Raw genomic sequence first — 20,795 nt, 5'->3', positions numbered from 1 at the left:
TTCAACAAGGAGAGGAACTGGGATGTTACTTGGATCTTTGTAAATCAAAATGGCATTTTAAAAAGAAAATTAAAGACCTAAAATTGTTTTGGCTCTGTCTGTCTCTGCCTGTGACCTAACAGAACACTAGCATCCAGGCATGTTGTCTTTCATCATTAAACTGTCTTTCAGAGGCTCCTGGGAGCCTCCTAGCGCGCAGAAGGAACCTTGTATTCTGCAACATCAAGCGCACAGTGTCTTCAATGTCTGGTGGGAGGTGCATATTGGAGTCATGGACTTGAGCTGAAATGATCTTTTGAAATCACTTTCTCACACGCGCACGCACGCACATACACACGCTTTTGTCTGCTTTATACATTAATGCAGGTGATACCCAAGGTCTTATAAGTGTGTAGATCTTTGACCTTGTTTTCTCTCTCTCTGCTTCCATTATGTGCTTGTAGATCAAAGACGCACATGGTGCACCAGGCAGTCTTGTGGGTGAAGATCCTCATTTGAAGGCAGCTGACAGAGGTAAGTTATTAAATCTTACCTCCATCCTCTCCACCCCCACTGCTATTGTTGAATCTTTTAAAATCCTTCTGTTTTGCTCATCATGCTATAGCCATATAATCATATAGCATCATATGCCCGCAGTTGTGTGCAAATATTAATACATGCATGAATTAATTTCTGGAATTAAATTAATCTTTTTATCGTGTCACAAATGTTTATAGAGCTGAGAGGTTGGTGTGGTTATTTTGCCTGATGTTAGTGGCATATGATTTAATCAAAGTACCCAATGTACACAATGGATCAACTATAATGTGTGTGTAATTGTGCAGAGTTTTGAGAATTTGCACCGCTTTCTTCAAATTAAAGGCTGAGCTGGAACACACATGCCTGCGTATAACAAAAACAGCGCACCTAATGGAGAGGATAGTGCAGTAGCACAAACATAATAGAGTTGTTTGGGAGGTTTGAAGTATGACTGTAGAGCATATAGAACATATATAGACCACCACAAACATGCTGCCAAAGGTATCTTCTAATCTTGCAGGACGATAGAATTACTGCGATTTAAAGTCAAAGTAAAAAAAAATTCCAATATTACTTTGCTAGTTTAGTGAATAATAAGGTTGCATTAACTGAAATTTGTCTGTCATTTAAAAAAATTTGAGAAAGGTAATGGACAAAATGTGACAAAATGCAGAGTAATTAATTAGGAATTTTTTGACAATACAAAACAGGAGATTTCAGTGATTTACTTTAACTGTGTAGAAAACTAAATCATAACCGTCCAGTTTCACATTCACACAAAAAAAGATTTTATGTTACAGTTTTGGAACAGCCTTGTCCTTTTCGTTCTGTTTTTGCACCATTCAATCAGAATTCTAACAATGCTTTGACAGTTTTGATGCTAAAATAATTGTTTTAGTCGTTTGTCGAGTAGAAATACCAACTAAGTCTCAAACGGGAGGATTCACTGCTTCCCTGTGTTTCATATCGTGGGAAATTTGATATTCAACAGAGTATGCATCTTTTATGAGACTGTGAGGGGGTGGTTGGGCCCGAGCTTAGCGATATGTACTGCTGTCTGTCACAGTGTCTTTTTCACTGCTACCTCTGGGGGCGCCAAAGTCAAAAATGTATAAATTCTATACATAGTGGTAATAACTAAATTACATTAATGACTTAATCAGTTCATTTATTTTAAAATAAAAATATCAATACATGATCTTTCTGCTGCTATAACTCGAATATGGACATGTACCTCTAAGTAAATTATATTTGTAAGTTGGAAAATTATGTATATTCATGCATTAGTTTGTAGTTGTTCTATTAAATGTGTTCTGTGGAGCTGTTGACCACTAGTAGTGCTATTGAGCAATGTTTTAAGCGCAGGTGTAAGTGAGCGTGCTTCCAGGTGAACCAAAACACTGTAGATGGTGTTGTGCTATTCCACCGATCGACTGTTGGTGGTGCTAACGTGCTAAGTAACGTAGCAATGCGAAAATAAATTCAAGGAAGAAGAAGACTGCTAGCAAGCAAAAAATCATGTTAACAATGTAGGTTTGCAAATTTTTTATAAGGGAGGAAATACTTTTTACACTTTTATCAGGCATCAAGGATACACACATGTTTTGATGAGAAGCAGTGAATCCAAACATCATTTTGTTTACAAAAAAAACCCCCAGAGTATACCTTTAAGTAGATTCACTATGTTATATATACATGCAATTCATGCATGGTGATGCATACATTATATAACAATTTTGGGATTTTTGATATCCACTGGAACCTTTTTAAAACATTATCTGTGCTGTTGAAATGTACAGACGCAGGAGATGAAATGAAATTCCACCACAAATGTACCTATCCCGAACATTCTGTTGCTTCAATAGAGCTACTCTGGCACACCAAAAAGTCTTTTTGTCTATTGTCTGAAAATAACAAGCAGATCATCCATGCGAGCAAGCTTTGTTTACCATACCTCCTGCATCTATTCCTTTGGCCATAGTTCCAAACATATCTAAGCGAGAATGCTCTTAGTGTGGATGTGCAGCTGATGTGGAGGGCAGTTTGTGTATTTAGTGTTTTGTTTTCAAGGTGATGCAGCTAGTTTATTCCCTCTTCACACCACCAGCATATTATCCTGCTCCAGCTGCTGCGAGGAGACAGGCCCAGGTATTTATGGCTAGCATAAAAAGTGTGTGCATTCCCTGTCACCCTACAGCACGAGATTTACAGCACGTTTGACAAACACACTGAATTAAAAAAAAGGAGTGTTCAATTTGTATAGGAGTTTAGAGCCTGTCTGTTGTGCATGCTCCCAACGGATTCCGCTGTTAGTACATGTGTGTGCGCATGTGTTTCGCTGTCTATGTACACCTCCTGCTGTGTGAGTATGTGTCGATCTGTCTGAGTGTGTATGTATGTGTTTGTGTCTGTATGCCTGTGTGTATTTCTCTCGGTGTGTGTGTGTGTGTGTGTGTGTGTGTGAGTGAGCCAGTGTGTGCACACCGAGCCCGACTGCTCTGAAACACCAGCAACAGATAACAGATGGTCCCCCTGCATTAGAAGTGTTTTATTTCCCTGCGGAAGTCAGATATGTCAAAAATAAGCATGTGCAACATTAGTCATTTGGAATATTCATGCCCCTGCCGTCCGATGGTTTCCTTTTCACAGCCAAAATACCACCAGCCCAATTCTCCTCAGGAAGTGAGGGGAATAAGGGGGAGAAGGAAAAAAAAAAAAAAAAGCAGTCATCAGCTGAACTGATGGGGGGGAAAAGGCTGAGGCCTACATGCGGCTCTAATGGAGGAAATTTTTTTCCTCCTGGTCGCTTCTTTAGCATGCCCGGGCTGTAATTAAAAAGGGACTACAGTCTGTAGATGTGTTCATATTAAGAACCACATCCCCCAGCCCCATTAGACACAGTGATGTGAATATGCACACATGTCCATATGCCTGCCTGGCTGCATACACACATACACACACACAAATAGTAATTTGCACCCACATTAAATAACCTCATCCAGTGGATCAGACTTCTTTTGCATTCCTTCGTAGACTAATCGTCGGGAGTTCTCTCCTCTCCTCTCCTCTCCTGTCCTCTCTTCTCCTCTCCTCTCCTCTCCTCTTTCTTCTCTCCACCCCCACCTCTTTAACTATCTTGATTCTCTGTCGCTTCAGTCTCTTTAATCTCCACCTCCTCTCCTCCCAGGCTTTCTGGGAGGACAGGCTTTCTACCTCCCATCTCCCACTGTCGAGCGTGGCTGCCATCCTTGTCCTTGGTGGCGGACATGGGCATGCATCATTATCAGGCCTGATTAACCATCCACGTAGTTGGCAGTCCGGGCCCCACCAGGGGCCAGTGGCATGGTTTCTCCACCCGCCGAAAACATGAATTTTGAGCAGCACTTTCTCATTTGCCGTGGTCCCTCATGATAAGGGTTAATTCGTGGCAGCATGGGTGAATGGTGTAGAAAGAAGAGAGGAGGCAGAGAAGGAGGAGGAAAAGCTACCAAACAGTAGTGCACCACTTATCGCAGAAATGCAATATAATTTATTCAGGAATATGCAAATCCAACAATCACTCTGCCTTGTTTACCGAAGGGACCTGCTGATTCAGAGTCTGAGAGAGAGAGAGAGAGAGAAACAATCCCAACCATAGACGCCAACATACAGTACAGTACATGCACAAAGGCAGCCACCAGTAACTAAATTCACTGGTTTTCCTTAGATTCAGGAAACGAAGGGTGTTGGACAATTTCTTGGTTGTTTCACAGCTGCAAAAAACCTTTAAATGTATTCTGGTGCGGCTGGATTGTTTACATAAAAAGCAACGGGTCATGTGCAACGCTTGTCATATACAGTGTGTACATTGCCAACAAAGCATTGTATGGAACATTGGCATGAATTATATTATTACATACTGTTGAAACTCTGATATAGTACACTAATCATGGATTGGGGCTTTAGGTACAGCTGGATATTTAACCTCAATACTTGACAGGTACCATCTGAAATATGTCCAACTATTAAAAACTCTCAAGTATCAAAGTTGACATAGAGTGTCTGATCACATTCATAATCTTGTTCGCTTATTCTTTGATCACAGCTGCTTGTGTTAAGACAACATTTGACAATTTGAGGTTTGGCTTCTTTTGTTAGATGAAAAAAAGAGTTTTGGAGAAAAGATGGTTATATTTCTCAAAGTAAGAACTCTAAAAAAGTGTAATTTAGGGATCAGCACTGAAACTCTGTTCAAACGATACTCATACCCAGCTTTAAGTAATCAATAAGAGAATATATTTACAAGGTGTTGACCAAAGCTTCAGCAGACTTATATTAGGCATTATAGCTTAAGGTGTCTACAGTGCCATTTAAAGATACAGTACAAATGATCCAAAGAAACAACTTCACAGATAATGTCCTAGCTCCTCATGAAGTCCACGAGAAATGGGACCGCACACTGGTCTTCCTCAGTGTCAAACATTCAAACACAGACGAGTGAACCCTGTAAACACGTACCTCAATCAAACACATGAAATTCTGTACAATAAAGAACATAGTATCAAAAGTAATAGTAATTAAACTTCTTCTTCTTCTTCTTCTTCTTCTTCTTCTTCTGCTTCTTCTTCTTCGTCTTCTTGTGTTGATGCCCTCTTCAGCTAGCTGGTTAGCTACATGTCAGGTGCATAAGTGTTCTTGCCATTTAGACATTTATAGCCTTCTTAACTAGTTAACTACTTGGTTAGCATGTTACCTTTGCTGTAGCCACTTCTCCCCTTACTACTCAAGAGTATTCATGGAATGTGCTCACTTTTTTCTTTTTATAAAGGTCATTGTTTTGTAAAAACCTGCATGTGGATAGTTGTTTTACATATTGTATAGTGGTAGCACTGGAAAGTGTGCCAAAAAAAAAAATCAAGGTGTTGTAAGTTGATAAGAGTTTTTGCTATGCTCTAAAGGGCTACAGGGAAATCTAATAATTGTCTGACTGACGTGTGAACCAGTATCTTTTGAAGCTGTTTTCAGCACTAGTAGATAAGGTACTGTATTACTATGTTGCTCGCCTAAAGTAAGTGAGTGAAGATTTTCTCTGACCACACAGCAAAATACAATGTGCAGTTAAAGAAAATGTAAAAAAAAAAAAACTGGTTATTCACAGTGAATAGATAATGTAATATATAACGTGGAGCCATCCAGTGTTAGATGTTACTTTGACAGACTGGAATTTGATATGAATCTGAGATGAGAGGCAGATGAATGTCACTGTGTTCTATTTGTAGAGCTGAGTTTGTTTTTTTCATTGGTAACTAAGAGGGGAACAGTCTTGCATATCACATTTAATTTTCACTCTTCATCTTCATCGGGTTGTGGAAATGGGTATGAGTTGCAACCATTTCCTGACTCCCTACTGAGAGCCCAATTAGCGCTGTTGTATTGATTTCCTCTGCACTGCATTGCATGTACTTTTCCAGGTGAGTCCCTACAGCTAGCCCGAGTGTATGGAAGACAACAATTATCCCCTCTAACAGAATCTCTGAGGCCGCACAAAAGAGAACAGAGCTCAGAAAATTGATCTCTTCGGGCTTGTAAGGTGTTGTGTGGATGAGCAGACAAATGCGACCACATCTCAGTGATGTCCATTGTAAAGACTTAAAGCTACAATATGCAGCTTCTTGAAGTGAAAACACTGTAATTATATTTTTAAAACTTATTTTTTCAGGTTATTTTCACTGAAACATTAAGCGACGAGACCTTGCGAATGAAAACAAACATCATAAAAGGCTTATATCATACCACATCAGCCTGGGTCTTTGGAACCATGCACATATTAGAATGAAATTGCCTGAAATTGGCTCTTCAGTGATGCTTGGTGCTTTGTTTCGAAATATACCATCTGCAGTAGCCATGGTCATGAACTAGGCTGTAGCTTTCAAGCACAGGAAGTCATAGCAACAACAACAATAATAGCAGAAAGAAAGCAGCGAGAAATGAAAGAACCGTGAAGCCAAAAACAGTTAAAAACAGATGGATATTGAGGTTGTTTTTTTTATTGTAGTTTGGTTTGTTTTCTTCAGTTAGTTATGGATGTTGATTATGATAGTATAGTGCTGTTTACCCCTCAGTCAAGTGAGTTTTTGGACAAGAACTTCACTATCTGAAGCAAAGTTTGGGCTAGTGTTGTATTTCCCGTCCAAAGACAAAGTTTTGCTTATGTCTTTAAAATTATAGTTTTGAATTGAGATAATTAAAAAACATTTTGCCATGTAGCCTAATAATCATACCTCAAAATACATTACAATACAACATTAGACCTCCTTGGCTACATCTTTAGCTATATTTTTTACTTTTTATCATGATGACATTATTTGGATTATTATGATTATAACGTCTGTGAACATAAACTATGTAGAACCAGTAGGAAAACCATCGAGAAGTTCAAATGGTTAAAAGAGAACCTTTAGTTCTGTTCAGCCTTTCTTTAGCTTTAACCTAAAAATATTTCTCTTTTTTAAGTAGTTTTCAAAAGGGAGAGTGGGCAGTCCCTCTGTGTATTTTTATGATTTTTTGATTTGTGAAAACATTTTTTTTAATGCTCACATTCCTTATTTGTATTTATTTATTGATTTTTATCAAGAAATGCAGTCTAGGCTTTTGTGAAATATTTCTCCACTTCAGAAGCAGTACCTTTCTCTTGTACGGTATCTTGTTATGTAGTGTATAAATCCTATGTTGCTGACAGATATGCCCTAAGTGACAGTGACAACGGTTTTCACAGTGTACATCACGTTTCAACCTTTTCTATTTAGGTATTCCATTTATTATGACAGAGGCTTTATTGCCTATAGAAAACATTGGCTTTTTTGTTTTATACTTCTTTGTTCTCATAAAAAATTTAAGTATACAACACAGTGTTTGCCACACTTTCAGATTTTATTTATAGTTGTGTAGAGGGGGAAGAGCATTGAAATCAAGTCAACTAGTCACTGTACATTAGTAGCAATCAGCTACATTTTTACAGATTTTGGATAAATTCTGTACCTAGGAAACAATGCAGTGTAATTCCCTGCACTGAATTGTAAGCAGACAGTCACCCTTATTATTTATAAAATGGAGAATCACACTTTTATTGCATTTTCTACATATGCAATACTTACAAGTTCTTGCACTCATTTGTCCTGTAAATAACCCAAGTTGTTCTCCGTTCCGTCTCTTTCCTGAATGGCTGAAAGATTCTCTCATTTTTTTCCCCAGGAATGTATGTCATATCAACAATGTGATGCTAATCTGCTGGAGTCATACACCCTCCACCATGCTATTTTTGCCATACACATGTTGCCTGAGAGGTCAGCGGCATAGCAGGGTTCTTACTAGGTCGAATTGCTTGGAGGCAGAAGTTAATTTCCAACTCAACAGAGATAAATGACTTTGCTTTGACCTCCCTTTGCTCGCTGGCACAACAAAGACATTGTGCTTTTCTAGGAGAAAGTCACAGTAAATATCTGTAATCTATAAGGAGCTGTTTATTATCTGCAGTATGATATGATTTAGTAACAATAGTTAGCCCAATGTGGTGCTGTTCTCCTGCTGAGCTCATATAAAGGTAAAAAAAAAAAGAAGTATATATTTTTTGTGTTTGAAAAGCGATTTTTTTTACACTCACAGCGAGCCATAGAAACCAAATTTACATGCACACCTCATACTGATGCTCCAGTTGTTGAAATCTTATTAACATTTGTTTATTTAATTATCCTTATTAGCATAAGATCTTTATGCTAGTAAGTATATCAAGGTTAACGCTCCTACATTTCCTACATTTTGATATTAGTAAGAATTTATTTTAATTAGGGATTGTAAATGTTTTAGATTACTTATAACTCTTCCTGTTGTTGACTAGAAAGCGGATGTTGTACTTGCAGTGCAATGAAACATCAAGAAATAGACTACTACTAGTAGTAGTTTATAAAATGAATTGAGTGGCAAGTTAAAAATAAAAGTTAAAAATAATTTGTATAAACCATTAATAAATCTTTTACTTTCACCATTAATTAGTAAGTTGTGCTTGAATTAGATAACTTATAGGATCAAGGTATTGGTGTGCAAACACACTCAAAGGCAAACCAGTGCATACTCACCTCGCTTCCTTCTCTTTGATCCGTTCATTCAAGATTTTCTTCCTCCAAAAATTGCTGCTGCGCAAGACGACACATATTAATAAGACTGTTACATTGATTATTAAATTGAGATGAGTTCCCTGGGCCTTTGTATCAGTGGTTTATATGACATTTTAACATGATTTGGTATTCATAAGTTGTTTTTTTTTCTCATACCAGCTGTCAGCATTTCTACTCTGCATGCTCTCTCTATTCAAATATGTTTAGATACCTCATAAAAGTGTAAATGGTAATACAAAGTTTAATTGACACCAGTGTTGTTTTATACTATGATTACAGCTTGGCAATGCAGAGTTCTTGTTTAGTCTGTAGCTGAGAAATGTAGTGGCATAAGGATTTTCAAACCTTTTCAGATTAGCTGGCTCTTTCGTTAAGATATTCCCAATTTTATTATAATTTCCACTTCTGGCTTGTTAAGCTTTACTGAAGAGTGGTGCCCTCTTTGTAAACTAAGGCATTCAGATTTCGCCTTGTGTTGTTAATTCAGTAAAGGTGAAAGGAATTTACATCAAATTATTTGGAATAGCTTTTTACCACTCACAAGGTTGCATAGTTTCAGAACAGAATTTCAGCACCATCAAAATGTCAAATTTGGATGCAATCTAAGGCAAAAATTACATACTGAAATCCATTTCCTTCAAGTCATATTACAGATGTGCTCAGTTTACTGTCAAAGTCAGTCTTGAATATTTTTAGGCAGTCGGTTGGAATTGATTGTCTTTGTTCTAAAAACAGCAGTCCCAGTAATTTATTGCAAATATTGCAATGGCCGGTCTAACTTTAAATGGGGTCCTAGGGCAAAAATGAACTGTGGGCCCCTATTTACCCCCTTGGCCCTCTCATTCTCTGTGCATTGTGTATGCAACCTGCCTGACCTTCAAGTACCTATCAAGTACAGTGCACAGAGAAGACACATGGCAGGTTCATTATATTTTGCCATGAGCTTCAGGAGCAGACCAGTTCTCATACAATGATATACCACTGGTCCCTTGTTTGCAGCATGTCAATTACTTTAGTTTTTATAATTCAGCTAACCACAAAATTATTTAGGAATATGCACCATGTAAACCCATTTTTAACTAAATTAATAAAGTTCTTAAAGCTAGATTTTGGCACAGGGCAACTCTGCAACACAGGGCCTTAAGATGAGATTACAGACCTTGCATTTTAACTGGAAACTGGGGCTTCAATTAGTGTTTATTTACATTATTAATCTCCCAGTTGTCTTCTTGATTTATAGTTTCGTCTGAAATTGAGAAACCTGCCCTTCACAAATTCCCAGAGCCCACAGTGTTGTCTTTAAATTGCTTGTTTTGTTGGACCAAAAGTATGCAGTTTAATAAAACACAAGAAAGGAAAGAAAAGCAAAACGTCACTGTTTAGTAGCTGGAACCAACAAATATTTTGCTTTTTTGCTTTAAAATGCCTTAAACAATTATCAAATTAGTTATAGATTTTCTGTCCATCAATTTCATTGAACAGATTTATTTTTCAGCTTTAGCTGATATTGTGCTTCAGTGGTACATATTCCCAAACAAATCTGAAATGAATCAAAACACTACAAAACATATTGTGCATCATATGTTTTGTAGTTAACCTGGTGCTTTCTGTTACCCCTGAGCGTCTGGGCGCTGGGACAGTTGCTTACTTTTCCTGGTTGGAAAACAAACCTTGCAGGCTGCAAGTATAAACATCTAAACCAGCAAATGTAAGATAAAAGATAGTAATCCTGCAAAAAACTTTCTATTTTCACATCCTCAGTGGAATTACCCATCTCAAACATAACTCTCTTGGAGTATATTGTGAAAGCCTGTTATCTGATATGCTGCTCACCATGGACTCCTGGATGTACCTGGCTATATTTAACACAGAGGGTGTACATGCTGTAAGTGACCATTATGCTTTCAGTTATCACCATGTATTCTCCCCCACTGCCCACCATGCTGCTTTAGCACTTATTAGGGGCACATACTTGAGGCTCACCCACACTATTCACCTTCAGCCCACATTTGGCAGGTAATGAGTTTGACAGAAGAGACAGCAATAGACACATTTCTCGCCAGAGATCATTGAGGGGTGACCCTGGTCAATGCCACTGTGGCTCTTTATATTGATTGGGACTCTAAAATGGTAGCGATGGTCAAAAGATCAACATTATTCAATTACTAATTTACCTTATTTCCTTTGGGCTCTGGAAGATGTCTCTGTGCTGTATGATATTCTTTTTTCCTATCGGTCTGTCAAGCTGAGTTAGCAAGAGCATTGCAGACTGAAAACTGGCAGAATTAAGGCACCTGTAGACATAAAAACAATGTTTCAAGTTCATTGCATGTCACACTGTGTCAGATGGATCTAATAAAGTCTTGGTGGCAATTTGTGTCGGACTGTAGGATGAAGTTTTCAGGTGTGTCAGATGATGCGATGAAGGCCTGGTGTGTCGTAGAGCTACGAAACGATACAAAGAGATGTAAGTAGGGTCAAGATCATCTTCCACTTTCATGTTTCACAAAAATTTGCAAAACAAAAACTAGGTTTTGGCCATCGTGCTGACACCTCTATGCATCGGAAAACCTCAAAAGAGGAGGAGGATATGCTACAGCCAGTCACAACCAGGAAGAAGAGGGCAACATGAAATAAATGCCAATGTTTTCAAAGTGAGTTTGAGGTAAATACTATATGTTTTTTAGTTGGCACGCTAGCTTGCCAGTGTTTTCTGTGTGTTCAAACATCTGCAGAATTTACTTAGACCACCATTTTGGGTTCACGAACAAAGATTTCCCAGTGTTTCACTCCTAAATGTCAATTGTCATCTGGGACAGCCCAAAATAACACAGTGTAAAGGAGGGTATAAACAAATGTGAACCCTTTCAGATTTTAATGCAATCCAAAACAAAAGTCCTGTATTAAATTCTATATTTGTGAAACATTTATCTTTGGTAAAAATTTATATTACTTTTACTTGTACTGTGTCAGAGAGGTGTTGATTTAATTTAAAACCTTTCAGTTTCACAAAGGTCATTCAGACCAGCTCTATTGGATTGCAGTACATCTACAAGGTTTTCTATTTTTCTGGTCACTCTATAAATTTCTGGCTGAATGTGAATGGCATTATTCATATTATTGTTGTTACTGCTGTACTGTATGTACTGAATATTCACTTTAGTAACAGTATAACTGAGACAAACTAAACTTTCATTTTTGCATGAGAATATGCTGTGATTTATTATTTAAATAGGCTTCTGTTTAAGTCCATGTTCAGATAAAATTTGAAGCCTCTGCTTGATAAATCCTCTATTAGCCATGTACGTGAACATCTTCTCTTGGCTTACTTGTAATCTCTACCGCAGTGATATTCATTTTGACCATCCGAGGCTCTCAAGTTCTGTTATAATCTATCCTGGCACCAGCCGACTGAAAGGCAGTTCAAGAAACCGTTGGATGAAATTCTGCTAAAGTCCCATGTTGAGCTGAAAAACTGGGCTATTGGCAGATACGTTTATCATTAGACGTGCCTGTCAGATTTTATTGGAACAAAAACTCACACTGACTGAAGAATTGAAACATTCAAGCACAGCACATCATGAAGATAGGGGCTTGCCAGCCTTGTAATGATACATAAAAAAACATAAGTTGTCTCCCACATTAGATTGGTGTTAATTGCAGGGTAGATTTTGGGCTGATGCTTTTCTACAGGCTTGGCTATGCCCGTGACATTGATGAGATGCTGACCGTACCTTAGACAATGCACTTCTCTTTTTGCTGTCTGTGCTCAATCCATGTTTGCAAAGATTATGTTCTCCGTTTGTTTCAGTCGGATTCAGTTGTTTAAGTTGGATTCTATATTTTGCAAGAGCTGCAGTCTTGCAGTCTCAAGAGACGCCATGGTCGTTCCTACACAGAAAGACTTTCACAAGGAAGCGTGAGAGCAGCAGAAATAGTCAGCCGTGGGATTTACCTGTCAACTGCACTTGTAGCATGTGGGATAACACACGCTAGATGCTGTTATGGTAAAACAAAGGCTGATATTCTTTTCCTGTGATCTTTGGTCACTGACTGCTTCATGTATGTCAGCGTCTCAGAGCGAAGTAGAAAATAAACTGTCTACATTTTGAACCCTGGTTTGTAAGCCAGTGTTTTATGAAATGCTCACTTCTTTGCTTTATTCCATAGTTTGATGGATTACTTTGTAGAGATCTAGCAGTGGAAATTAAATTATAGTCTTGTCAAAATGCAGAGCTATATTTGATATATATTTGATAAACATTTTTAATAAAGATCTAATGTATTTTACAGGTAATGTTACAATGTTTTCGTATAATGCATAATTTGTGTATTCTGGACAATTTAACCCTTACAAAGTGATAAAAAATAAATATGTTTGTTAAAACGAAAGCAACAGTTACTATGTACTTTAACTGTACTAAAAACCTGAGCAATTTCTGAAGCTCTTTTTATGTCTCTGCATAGTTTGATTGCAAAGTGAAAAATGAACAATCTCATCTAACCTAACAAGGAGCAAAAATGTAGCTGTGTATTAACATTTGAAAACCTGTAGTTCCTTTCTCAGTTTCACACTGCTGGGTCTAAAAGTACAGAGCAGAGTTGGGGGATTTAACTAAGCACAAGAACTTGGCTCAATTCCCACAGCATCCGCCAACCACCTAACTGCACAGCACTTTTGGAAAATAGACACACAGGTAACTGATTTCTCCGCTGACAATGCAACAGAAAAAAAGCTTGCTCTATCATTCCAACCATCTGGAAGTCTGGCTCAGACTTGAGGCTGATGTGTAACTTTTAATTGGAGAGACAGTGGTGGGAGGCAGAAGAGTAGGAAGGAATGATCCCAATGGATAGACAGGCAGTGCTTGCTGCCAGATGGACAACCTGAGTCTACTGGAGTGCACACCACTTCATGTTCTATATTACAAAGAGCTTGTTGGAGAGTCCTGGTTTGGCCCAACATATCTCAAGTACTGCAAAATGCTGCTATTTCATGGCAAAGAATCATAGACTGTAAAAAATATTGACGGAGCCACTGTGACGTCACCCATTGGTTTCTGAAGAGCGGTTTTGAAGCTCAAAGTGGGCGGCTGCCAGCTGTCGCCATCTTAGCAGTGCCTGACTCCGCCTAACTCCTGGCTAATCCAAAATGAGCAAAGAGGTGGAGCTGAGGCGGGCCGAATGAAGCCTGGTTGCTGAAACAAGCCACCTAGCGGATAGCGACCTGTCACTCAAAGCAGCCACGGCCTTAATTATGCATAACTTTATGGCTTAATAAAAATTTAAACGGGTGAGTTACAAAAATACTCACCCCCTTTACAGTTGTCATGAAAGGGGAAATTAGCTTTAGAGACCAAAACCGTTTTTTGTTCCAGAGTGTCAACATGTTTATTTCTGTTGTAAAGTTGGGCATTTTAACATGGGGGTCTATGTGGATTGACTCACTTTTGGAGCCAGCCTCATGTGGCCATTCGAGGAAATGCAGTTTTTGGCACTTCCACACTGGCTTCATTTTTCCTAGAGGTTGCTACTTGGACAGACTTAGGTGGGGACAATGTTTAGATTTCCAGTTTGAGGGATTGACAAGAGACTTTTTTCATTTCTGAAATTTTGCCAAGGATCTCACATGATATGTCGTACAGTGGATCCAAATAGTGACAGTTGAGTGTCAGGTGATTCTGGTTGTAAATATCATTGTTGACCATTGTGTGAAACTATAACTCTCACTGTTTTTGGTAGCTCCTTAAGCTTGGTGATCCAGCTTTGAAATCCTATTCTGTTAAAAAAAAAAAAAAAAAATCTATAACATGTTCACAGTCAGGGGGTCACAGTGGTTGCATTTTAATTTGCGTATGAGAGAAAAAGAGAGTTGAGGAGAGGTGGACATGTACTGTAGTTTTGTTGATACACTAGGTAGTATATTTCTTTCCAAATGCTTCTCAATGGCAAACAGAATATAAACTAGCGGTTGTGCAGCAGTGGGTGTCTGTGCTGTTGCAATGCAAAATCTGTGCTGTGTATCAGCACCTACAGAAGCTGAAATGATGAAATGACAAATCCTGTACCGGGCCGCTGTGTTGTGCAGAGTTGTATTATATCAACTTTCCCAGCAGTCTCGTCTCCCAGTATTTCAAGAACAATGTCTTTAGCACCGGGCAGAATTAGATTTCTACAGACGGTGTGTGGTTTCTGTGTGGGCCATCTGATACGAGGCTTTAAAGGACCCCTCCAGGGCTCGCTCAGGAACGGTCGCTTGCTGCTTCAAAACAGTTGACTGTCTGTTTTGCTTGTCTCACCTTTCTCTTTGCTGTGGTGAAGCCATACTTCATTCAGGGACCTTTATATTTGTGATTCTTAGCTCTGACCTTTTACGCCTGTTTTGTAGCTGAGTCATGATCTTTGGTATCTTTTTAAAAAAAACATTTGCTGAGCAGTTTACAGTTCTTCCACAAATTTGTGATCTTGGGATATTTTTGTGTGTTTGTAACACTGGAGCGAGCTTGCAATTTTGTTCCATTCTCACAGTATTTCCACAAAAAAATGATCAAATTGGATGGATGCTTGAATGCTGCGTTTTGGGAGTGGTACTCAGCCGGGGAGTAAGAATTGTTGCTGATGGAATCAATTTATGTCAAAGAAGTTTCCAGTAATGTTCAACTTCCAAGCTAGTTATGTGCAAAGAGTTACTGACTAGAAGAACCCTCACATACTGCACAAAATAAACCCTCATTGACTAAATATTTAGGTGTAGATCTGGTAGCATTTAGTCAATTTTAAGTGGCCTTACCATATTAATAGTATGTATTAATGCACATTCAGTTTACAATGAGGTACAACTAGCTAAAACCAATAAGGTCAAGCAATAAATGAAGGTTATAATGTTCAGTTTTTGTTGAAACTGCTGTAGAGAGGTGTAGTTTGTGGTGCTCATGAATTGCATTCTGTTATACTGAGAGATGTCTCTAATGTTTAATCTACCCAGATTAATATAAAGGGGATGGACAAAATATTAAAAACACCTCTCAGTACAGTGAGAACTGACACAGCTGACATCTTTCTACTTTCAAAAAGCTAGTAAGACGACCTTTGTGGTTTGTGATTATTTCATAACACATACTCCTCTCAAAGGTAACCACTCATATGTCTGATACAAAAATCTGCATTCTTGGTATTTACTTTCCTAAATTTCCTCAAAATGCATTTTGCTAATGCAAAATAATTGCATACGCTATGAGCCTAGTTCATAGGAGATGCATCTGGAATATATTTACATCTCTGGCTGACTGTAGAAAAGCATGTATAGCTCTAATTCACAAACTGCAAATGTTTGTAATCTCTTCTCTTTTCTTGTTTTCTTGACTTGTAAATGTGATTTTCTTTTTCCAGGCAAAACTCACATCATAACCAAACTAGTTGAACATTAGATTTATCTGAATTCATTTATGCAAACTGGTCTCTGATTGCTCTCCAGCCATGACTGTAATCTCACTAGAGCTGCAGAGTTGAAAGAAATGGGAAGGGCTGTGACGGTGAAACAAGAGTGATTGTGGTCGAGTGCGACGCATTTTAAGCAGTGCCTTGCTCAAGAGTTTCGTGAATAAAGGTCCAAGTTGGAATCTGAAATGTGATGCTTTCCTCTGGATTCACCTGCCTCTTCACCCCCTCCCTTTCTCCATTCACCAGCCTCTTCAGGCATGTGTATGTTTTTCTTCATTTCACACCTCTCTCACACTGCATATTCAATTTTTTTTTTTTACCACTATTTCCTTTCTGCTACCCCCCCACCCCCACCCCCCACCCCTCCACCTATCCGCCCAACCTCAAACCCCTTGACGTGGGAATTCAATTTGTACTGTATGTTTCATTTCTACTCAGATTTAGATTTATTTCATGTTGGCTGCTTTTAATTAACTCTCTGGATATGCGACGGGGCGGGGTGGGGGGGGGATGAGAGACAGAGAGATAGATAAAAACTCCTCACATCCGCCAATGAGTTACACCGGCAATCATTTACCACTTAGACAGTAGTGCAGAAGCCCCCTGTTCGTTGCCCTGGCAACCAGTGCCTTGGTGATTGATTCCTCGCCAGTGTGGCATCGCTGCGGGGAATAGAGCGCGTGAGCTTAGCGTGCTCGCTACATCTTTCTAATTAAAATGGGATTACAGAGTCATCGCCGTTGTATGTTCAAACAAATGCAAGGCTGTGAAGGAAATCAATTTTGGTAAATGTCAGGGCTGTTAAATACAAGTATGGATAAACAAATGTAAGCAAGCTCAATGTACTGATATGCACACTCTATGCACACTATACATGACGATATGCCTGCATGCGATTTGCATGTCGGGGTTGTAGCAAGTGACAGCAACAGTGCATCCCTCCATCCAGGAGACAAGCTTGATTGACAGTGCATGAATCATGTTATGCAGCACAAATCACCAGACACAACAATTAGTCTGTTTGTTGCTGTCTGCTAATCAGAAAATATTCTTCAAATTGGAGCTTAATGTACATCTTAAATGAACAACGGTTTCTTAATGTAATTGGATTAGGCAAGTCAATCATATCTGTACAGTTTATGCTGTTGTCTTTCAGACTAGTGCGTGTTGAGGAGCTAAATATTCTCCCATGCACAGAGCTGAGACTTGATTACTTCACATTTTACAGTGGCTGCTTGCACTTGTACCGTGGGGATATTGTAGCACACCAATCTTATATTTCACAACATGATCTTACATACATATGAATGAGAAATGAATGCAGGATGCACGAAGAAGCAGAGGTGGGGGAATAACAAGTACTGTAACTCAGTGTGGTAGCATTTTACAAATGGTGCAGAACCAATTTAATTGTTGATAATAATTCTACTATCTTGGTTAATTTACTGTTACCTTTACTTTCCTTTATAACCACAAAAAAAGGATTTACCACATAGTTGTATCCATAGCAGTCCGCTGATACCATATTGTTCAAGGCCAATGCAACTTTTTTAAAGTACCATTCTTCAACATAATTGTGTACTTGAGAATCACATTCTTAAGTCAGTAACTCATGATTTTTAGTGGGCTCTTGAAGCCAATGACGACCCCAGAGTGGCTCTACAAGTCCTATGCGTTAAAAGAGCACAAGATAAAAAAAAGTGTGCAAGTGAATGAATGAGCGAAACCAGAAAGAGGGGAATGTGTAACGTATAGAGCAAAAGAAAAACGAGGTCTTGCACTCGGTTTTCAGATTTCAATCACTACTATGTAGTTAGCAAGGTGGAACATAATGCCTTGGGCCTCTTCCCAAGCGGAGCTCTTTAGCACTGGCTGTGTGGGATGTGCCATTACAGCAAAGGTAATAATAGACCAGGGAATTTATAATGTGACGGTTTTTACATGCCTATGAAAGAGCGCCTGAAAGCCTGAGACTGCTGGCAGAAAAAAAAGGAAAAATTCATGTTTGGTTGTAAACAACGGAAAGCCTATTATTGGCTGATATGTCATGCGGCTGAAACATATATTAAACCTGTCATAAAGGACCTCTGGATTGGAACACACTTCAATTTCACCCGTATAGAAATATGAAACAAGTCTACTTGCAGACCGGGTCCAACGTACCTTTACTATATCATCCTATGAAGCAGAGGTTTTTACAGGGCTCTCTGTGGGTAACAAACTACTCGCTGAAATGAAAGTGCAGTTACAGCCTTATGAAACTGAGTGCCCAGATTAAGCATAAATCACATTCCTTCTTGTTTTGCCCCCTCAATCTTTACTCAGTATGGGTGCCTGGCTTTTGTGTGCTCAGCAAGCATACTAACATGTTTTTTTTCTCTTTGTGCTGTGAGAGAAATATGAGAACATGAAGCAGCATGAATTTTTTCATTGCCCTTTAAATTGTGTAAATTGAAAACGTCTATTTGTGTGAATACCATTCAGCACGTCACCTGCTTGATTCAGTGGAGTTCATGCATGCGCATGGGTCTGCTTAACACACCACACAGATCTTCTTTTCATGCAAATCAGCTGGAATTAATGAAGGTGTAACTGGGACTGCAGTTCATCATGGTCATGTCAGGCAAAGGTGTTTACAAGTAGCCAAAAGAAGGATTTTCTAATACTTTTAAGGGTAGATGGCGTGAAATTTTGTACAGACATTCATGGTCCCAAGAGGATAAGTCTTACTTACTTTGGTGATCCCCTGACTTTGACATTAATGCCACTATGATGTTGACATTTTGTTTTTTGTTTTTTTTAAGTGAAATGTGTCAACAACTATTGGGTGGATTTCCACTATTTTTGTGTCATGACCCAGCTTGTGAGTCTTGACAAAAAAGCGGGAGGTACATGGTTTTTAAACTGAAAGGTTTACAGGTTTATTACTTAACATACAATAACCCCAAAACATACCAATGTTATGAGGTGTATTAATCAGTGTTATCAGTGTGTCAGCAAATGGATGAGTAGTTAAGGGATGAATGGAAGATACGGTGCAATGTAAAACCAAAACTAGTAACATGGCTGAAGCCAACCAAATAAGAACATGGTGCCGGAAGAATGGAAAGAGAGCCCACAGACTGGGACAGCCAGGTCTTAAATACCCCTGGGAGACTGGCCAGTACTCCCTATTGCACTGATGAACTCCGCCTGCCAGGGACCTGCAAGGCAACACAGACAAACAAGAGGAAACACACACAGCAGGCCCTGCTAAAGCAGGAGGGCCATCACAATTTGGTACAGACATTCATATTTCCCAGAGGATGAATCTTAATGACTTTGGCAATCCCCTGACTTTTCCTTAAAGTTTTGAGTGAAATGTCTCAAAATGAAGTTTGGTACAGACATTCATTGCCCCCCCCCCCCCCCCCCCCATTGTGATGAGTTTCACTAAGCGCCATCATCAGGTAAAATTTTTATTCCATCCAATACGTTGGTATTAAACTGAATTAAAATGAGTGAACATGGTAAACATTACATCTGCTAAACATCGGTATGTTAGCATTGTCATTGTGAGCATGTTAGCATGCAGACATTAGCATTTATCTCAAGGCATCACTGTGCTTAATTACAGCCTCATAGAGCTGCTAGCATGGCTGTAGTCCCTTAGCATTGTTATGCCTGGCATTAACTTATCGTTGCTGGTAGAAGGACTGTGTTTTGAAAGTTTAAAAAGTCAATGTATTTACTTTTCTGTGAGTGCTTACTTTACAATATCAGAACTTTTCTTTTTGAGATAAACCCCATCACTTTTACTCAAAGCAGGTTAAAAGAAAGGAAATGTTTGCAGGTAGCATGTAGCCATCTCAGCTGTTTACACAACTCTTAGCTGGGATAACAGGAATGGGAGCCTGAATCCTCTACGTGGCTTAACTGGCTGGAGGGGGATGACAGTGTGCAGATTTTTTTTCTTTTTTTTTTCTTTAGGGGTGTGTGTTAAAAATCACACATACGTGTGTGCGAATGGTGGTCGGGTTCTTTCTCCTCTTGAGCGGAGAATAAAACCATCTGGGACTGTGTTTGTGTTAAGCAAAGTGCAACGGTTTTCCTCTCTCATTCACACAGACGCCTGGCATCATGTAGGGACTAATGTGGAATCTAAATCTGGACCTTGTTGATAGAAAATGGCAGGTCACACTGTTTGGCATGTGACTCTCACAAACCCCAGTACAGGCAATGGTGCTAATAGATAATTGCCAGCGTAATAGGAGGTGACATGTTGTATGATGTTGCACTCAGAGCCAGTGACTCTGTCTCCAAATAGCGATCTTTATTGAAAATACAACCTCCAGATTTTTTCTATTTCAGGTGGAGGCCTTGAACGATACTTCGAACGATTTGAATTTGTCTTTTTATTCATGTAGTTTTCTTTTCGAATGAAATGTTCCTTGACTTATTTTAAGCTCACCTGCACAATCTGCCCGTCTAATAATATGTTTCTTATGTACTGTAACTTTATAATTACTTACAATAATGCAAACACAGATTTTATGATACATTTATTAAACCAGACATGTCACTACTGCTATTACTGCAATGGCAACAACTTAATGTCTTCATTTACATTATACTGCGTGGCTGGAAAACAATTTATCACATGAAAAGCCAGCTTTCTTGCCTCGTCTCATGAACTTTTGTTCGTGT

At 38.8% G+C, this 20,795-nt stretch overlaps 1 protein-coding gene across 1 annotated transcript in view; it reads left to right on the top strand.

Annotated features, from left to right (window-relative positions):
- Positions 1-20,795, top strand: part of LOC137174435 (glucosidase 2 subunit beta-like) — a 139,165-nt gene that overhangs the window by 63,170 nt on the left and 55,200 nt on the right. The window contains exon 10 of the mRNA XM_067579696.1: positions 444-513. Coding sequence (XP_067435797.1) covers positions 444-513 — 70 coding nt within the window. The remainder of the gene's footprint in view (positions 1-443; positions 514-20,795) is intronic.

This window comes from Thunnus thynnus, chromosome 22 (genome assembly GCF_963924715.1).
Source record: "Thunnus thynnus chromosome 22, fThuThy2.1, whole genome shotgun sequence".
NCBI lineage: Eukaryota > Metazoa > Chordata > Actinopteri > Scombriformes > Scombridae > Thunnus > Thunnus thynnus.
Note: the sequence above shows the minus strand (reverse complement) of the source record. Positions and strands in the feature narration are given on the sequence as shown.